Source organism: Dipodomys ordii, unplaced genomic scaffold (assembly GCF_000151885.1).
Source record: "Dipodomys ordii isolate 6190 unplaced genomic scaffold, Dord_2.0 Scaffold242, whole genome shotgun sequence".
Lineage (NCBI taxonomy): Eukaryota > Metazoa > Chordata > Mammalia > Rodentia > Heteromyidae > Dipodomys > Dipodomys ordii.
In genome coordinates, this window is record NW_012267458.1 from 1704116 (window position 1) to 1710115 (window position 6000).

Consider the following 6000-nt stretch of genomic DNA (forward strand, 5'->3'; position numbering starts at 1 on the left):
GGTTGGTTGGATGGTTGGTTGGTTGGTTTGTTGTTAAATCTTTCTGTATTTATAAAGAATGGTCTCACTTTGATTCCTTCAAAGTCCATCATCTGTGATGCTAAGAAATTGAAGCAACAAGGCCTCCCCATACAATGTATTGTCATTATCAGTCATTTTCATCACAGAAAACCAAAAGTCACATCCAGGCACTAGCGGCTCATATCTGTAACCTTAGTGACTCAGGAGGCTGAGATCTGAGGATCCTCGTACAAAGCCAGACTCAGCTAGAAGTCCATGAGACAATTAACTCCAGTTCACCAGCAAAAAGAAAATAAGAGAAAAACAAAAAATGGAGGTGGAGCTGTGGCTCAAATGGTAGAGTGCTAATCTTAAGTGAAAAGGCTGATAGGGCGGGGTGTGGGTGGCTCACACCTGTAATCCTAGCTACTCAGGAGGCTGAGATCTGAGGGTCACTGTTCAATGCTAGTCAGGGCAGGAAAGTCCATGAGACTCTTTTTTTGGGGGGGGTCCAGTCGTGGGGCCTGAACTCTGGGCCTGGGCGCTGTCCCTCAGCTCTTCAGCTCAAGGCTAGTGCTCTACCACTTGAGCCACAGCGCCACTTCCGGCTTTTTATTTTTTGCTTATGTGGTGCTGAGGAATCGAACCCAGGTCCTCGAGCATGCAAGGCAAGAGCTCTACCACTGAGCCACCTTCCTAGCCCTCCATGAGACTCTTATCTCCAATAAACCACCAGAAAACCAGAAGTGATGATGTGGCTCAAGTGGTACAGTGCTAGCCTTGAACTGAGGGACAGTGCGCAGGCCCAGAGTTCAAACTTCATGACTGACAAAAACTTAATTAAATTAATTAATAAGTATTTTATTTAATTAATTAATGGACTAGACCTAGGTCTTGAGTTTAAGTCCCAACACATACAACTACCCCCCCCACACACACACAGGTCACTAATTAAGCATACCTACTTTCAGAATGTATAATCTATGCCATTTATGTAAAAAAAAAAAGCCCAAATTGTTTTGCTGAAATAAATATTGTACAACACTGGAGATGAAATTCAAAAATTAAGAAAAAGGGATGGTGGGTATACCCTATTCATACAGTCACAATACTTAACGTACCTATTTGAAACTGGAACTAGGGAACAGGTGGGCATGGAATAAATGGGGGCAGGGAGGGCGACGGAAGGGGTGGCCCTGATCAAGATGCAATGTACACATCAACGGATATGACCAATTGAAACCTCCTTGCACAACAATCTCAAGATAACCCAAACATTAAACAATACAAATAATGATCCTGCATAAATACTCTGATGATGGAAGAACGCTACACCTTGCCCTCAAAACATCCAGGAAGGCGACCCGTCGGACTCTGACGTCCCTATTCAATTCCTAACAAATTAAGAGACCTGACATTCCATGTCTCATAAATATGAGCCCAGCCTTTGTCTTCACCCATGTGCCCCATTACCGAAAGCACTAGTCTCAGACACAAAATGAGCCAATAGCTGTTTCAAGAGTGCTGTGTGCCTTCGTGGGTTTGTTCAAAAGTTGTCCAAAAGTGGTGTGCTCATTCAAATGCCATTTGATCTCTCCTCAAGACACATCAAAAGGGCTACAAATCAGTGGTAGAACACTAGCCTGGCATGCATGTAAGGCTCTGGCTTTACTCAATCACACGGTTGTGAGGGGACAATTTCTCAAATGCAACTATGTCCATCTAGTCTTTCCTTTCCTCTCCAAACAGAAGTGAGCTCATGCTTCTCTAAACCACTTTTGTGTCTTTGGCATCCATGCACCTAGACATGTACACACACACACACACACACACACACACACACACACACACACATTTTTTATTGCAGAATTGGGAGCTGAATTCAGGTCCTTTAGCATGCAGGTCAAATACTCTACACTAAACGACATTCCAAGCCTTTGTTATTTAAGACACTATGTGTTCCAGACTGGTTTTGAACTCACAATTCTCCAATCCCCTTCCCTCCCCCGCCCCCAAATGCTACATTCACCAGTATATATGACCAATCATACTTACAAAACTTTATTATGGTTATTTACATTATGATCATTGGGTGGTTACATAATTTCCCAAATAAGGCAACTATGAAACTCCTGGTTTACTTCTGATGTTGCTTTTTATAACTCCTACTCTGTCACACATAATGCTTACAACACAAAGAGATTGTCTACTGAATAATGAGAACATTGGGCTGGGTACATGGCTCAGAGGTAGAGCACTTGCCTAATATGTCCAATGGGCTCACTCCCTAGCTCCCCCAAAATATAATAAAACATTTGTGAGGGCTGGAGGTAAAGCTCAATGACACAGCACACGTTGAGTGTGAGTTTGCTATCCAGCACCACACAAAACAAAAACATGAGTGATATCCATTAGCTGCTATGGAGGATCAAATATCAGCCAAGAGTACAACTGATAAATTAGAACTAATTAAATACCAACATCATGTTACTGAGGGATCTGAGACTGTAAAAATCTTAAACTGTTCAAGGTGACAGAACAAGGCAAATTTCCTACTTTTAGCATTGTAACAGAGTTATCTTGCATCTACATCCAAATTTATTAGACTCCCAACTTGGACTCTAAGTCACACTACATAAAAATAATAAAATTCAAAGGATACATGGGTGTTTTCCCCTTTAACTAGTAGAAAACAAATTAATAAATGGTGATTGAAGGGAAATCTACTTTCCAAAACTACCCTCAAGGGTTAGAAATTATTACAAACTGTTTATATATATACACACACACACACACATATATATTATGAAGACATATGTGTTATGAAGATGGGTGTATTATCACCATAATTAAAAAGAAATGGAGGCGATAAGGGAAAAAGATTTCTTTGTATGAAGCATTTAATTATATGAATGATTTATGAGCAAATCTAATTTGCACACTAGAATAGAAAAGGCATAAGGTTGGAAGTTTGCTAGACTAGTTTGCTAAACTAAAATTATGAGTATAACACTTTAGCCCTGGTCCTTCAGCATATAACATTTCCAGGATCTACTTTCCCAAAGGTTATATGACATCAACAATAATGGCCTTCAAAAATTATGCAAATACTAGGAGGGAGCAGAAAGGTGAAAACATACTAGAGTATCCAAAAGAAACCTGCATAAACGTTGGCTCTTATTAATATAAGTAATAGCATTCTCTTTTTTTTTTGACAAGTGTGCTACTCCAGGGCTCTTAAGAAGAATGGAGAGACAGAGAGGCCATTACTGTTTTAAGTCCTCACAGACTAAGCAAAGTGGCAGAAGAAATGGCCAGCATCCCAGCTATCCCTCAAATTGACTCTCAAGTCCATTCTCCTACAGCTAAGAAATCAAGGTCAAATTATGAATGCCAAGTTCATGAACACATCTCTTCACTTGTATCCTCAGCATTTAGTGTCACTTTCCAGGCAGCATTTTCTCCGGAAGCATCGGAAGTAGCCTGGCTTTGGCATCCGCCCTATAGGCATCCTAACACCATAGCCACTGTTTTCAGGTATTTCCATCTTCCCATATGAACCTGTTTCAGAGAGCTGTTCCCTCCCAGAAGGGTTGCTCTGAAATCTATGTGGCTACAACAGCTCAGGCCCCAGCATGGAGTAGCATTCGGTGGTGACTGAGTCCCTTTCTCCATGCTAATACAAAACCATCCTCATCTTTGGAACAATGTGTTCTTGTCTTTAAGTGGTACTTGCCACTTCAGATACATGGCTCCAAGCTGAAAAGTGTCATCCCATTTAAGCAAAACAGGGAATGCCCATCACCAAGGAACAAATAATAGACATAGACCCTATTGGTTACGGTTGTAACCAAATCAGTAAGCTGAAAGTAATGGGCTTTTTTAAAAAAGCATTTTTAACTAATCTCTGGGCTATTCAATATCCTAAGAATCATGCTCCTGAAAACTAAGAATCTGCAGGAAGAGTCCATAAAACAGAACAACTTCTCTTGTCTTGCAGCTTTTCACATGGGAACAGAGAGAACACAGATGTGAAGCTGGGTAAGGGTATTCTGAAACACTGCAGCAAACCATCTTGCTAAACAGAAATAAATAAAAAGCAAGCAAGTGTTCTGGAGCAAGGTGTAATTCTTCAAACTACTGCACCAGAGCTTGGGAAAGTCCACCGTCACTCCCTGTGATAAACAGTTACTTTGAAGTTATCAAGAAGTTACTTGGGCCCTGGGCCTCATGCCTGTAATCTACTCAGGAGGCTGAGACCTGAGGATCCCAGTTAGAAGCTAGGGCAAAAATGTGAGATTTTATCTCCAATTAACTACCAAAAAAAGCTGGAAGTGGAGCTGTGGTTCAGGTGGTAGAGTGATAACCTTAAGCAAAAAGCACAAGGACAGCGCCCAGACCCCAGTACTAGCATGCACAAACAAACACACACACACAAACACACACACACACACACACACACAAACACACACCATACACAGAAGCCGCTTGATTTGTTGAGAAAATTCCATTGTGTGTCTTAAGAACTTTACACCATTTTTGTAAGGGATTAAATCACTCCCCTTCAAATCAAAGATAGGTATCAAAACCTCATGAATACAACAGATAATATTCATAATCACAACTGCAAATCACATTCAGTTTTTCAAAATAAAACTTGGCTCTCCCTTTCCTCTCTAGTTTCTAATTTCCTATTTGTTGGCTGGATAAGAAGGGGTGGGAAGGACACAAGAGCAAGCTAGGGGGAGACTGCCTCACAGGAAGGAACCCCTCAATAATTGGTCACTATGAAGGATGCACAGTGGATCAGGTTTCCTAAAGAAACGCAGCCCATTCTCCTACAAATAACTTCACATTGTGTTGCCACATATAAGTGAGGATGTGATTAGCACAGTAATTACATACATGAGTGTGTGTCTATACTTGTATACATGAAGTATGCATACACACACACACACACACACACACACACACACACACACACACACACTCCATAAACCCAAAAGCCTGGAAGAGACAAGAATTTGATCCACTGAGAGAAAAAGCAATCTTTAAAAAAAAAAAAAACTGAAATGCTCTCCTGATTTAGGCACTGCTGCTTTCCAGCAAAGCACGGTTGCTGGGGGCTTCTCCATTTAGAAAGTCTCCAGTCTTTTTTATTTTCCTTCAGATAGGCATTCTCTGCTCAACTTACACCACCTGCCCCTTTCCTCAGAGAAGAAGGGCCATGGTAAAATAGGGTTGCCAGGGGAGAGGAGGAAGCAGGGATCTCTTGCACACCCCAGAAAAGGATCCTAGTCCCCCCTCTCTCCTGCTCACCGCGCCCTGCTGCTGCTGCTGCTCTTCTCCCAGGCACAGACACCCAATCCGTGAAGCAAGGCCAAAGCACCCCCTCCCCGCCACCAAGTGCAGATTCACCCCACTAACACCCCTTCCAGTCCCCGGACACCCACCCACCCACCCACCCATCTCCTCCAGGGGGCCTCCACCCTCCGCAGAGAGTGAGGGGGAGATGTATGGGGGCAGACGGGAGGGGGGGGCTTCCTGCTCACCCACCCCTCGTGCAATCCCAGAGGTACATCCCTCCCCACAACTTGCAGGAACTTAGAAGGCAAAGGCACCCCGATCTCCAGTGTGTTTGTGGGGGGGGAAGGGCACACCCCGAAGGCGAAGGCTAGTGGAGGAGGTGGGCGGGCGGCGATGGCTGGGGGAGCACCCCCTTCCCCTCCCCACCCGCCCGTCCCCCTCCTTACCACGAGCACCGGGACGCCGGCGGCCAGCGAGTAGAGCAGCACCGGGGGCACGGCGCTGCTGTCCTCCGGGCCCGGGTAGGGCTTGCGGTAGGCGCTGTCGTGGCAGAAGAAGCCCTGCACGTTCACGGTGAACGTGTCGGTGTATTCGAAGTAGTACGCCAGCATCACCGTCCCTGCCATGATCACCATCTGGAAATAGAGCATGCTGCTGGCGAGCGCCGCGGGCGGCCGGCCGAGCCCTGCGAGC

The 6000-nt window shown here is 44.2% G+C and overlaps 1 protein-coding gene across 2 annotated transcripts in view; it reads right to left on the minus strand.

Moving 5' to 3' along the window:
• The window catches only part of LOC106000799 (lipid phosphate phosphatase-related protein type 5), a 127025-nt gene extending 121046 nt beyond the window's left edge, over positions 1 to 5979 (minus strand). For both annotated transcript variants that reach the window (XM_013036034.1, XM_013036033.1), the window contains exon 1: positions 5754 to 5979. In XM_013036034.1, the coding sequence (XP_012891488.1) occupies positions 5754 to 5957 (204 nt within the window). In that variant the 5' untranslated portion in view covers positions 5958 to 5979. The remainder of the gene's footprint in view (positions 1 to 5753) is intronic.
• Positions 5980 to 6000: the final 21 nt, after the last annotated feature.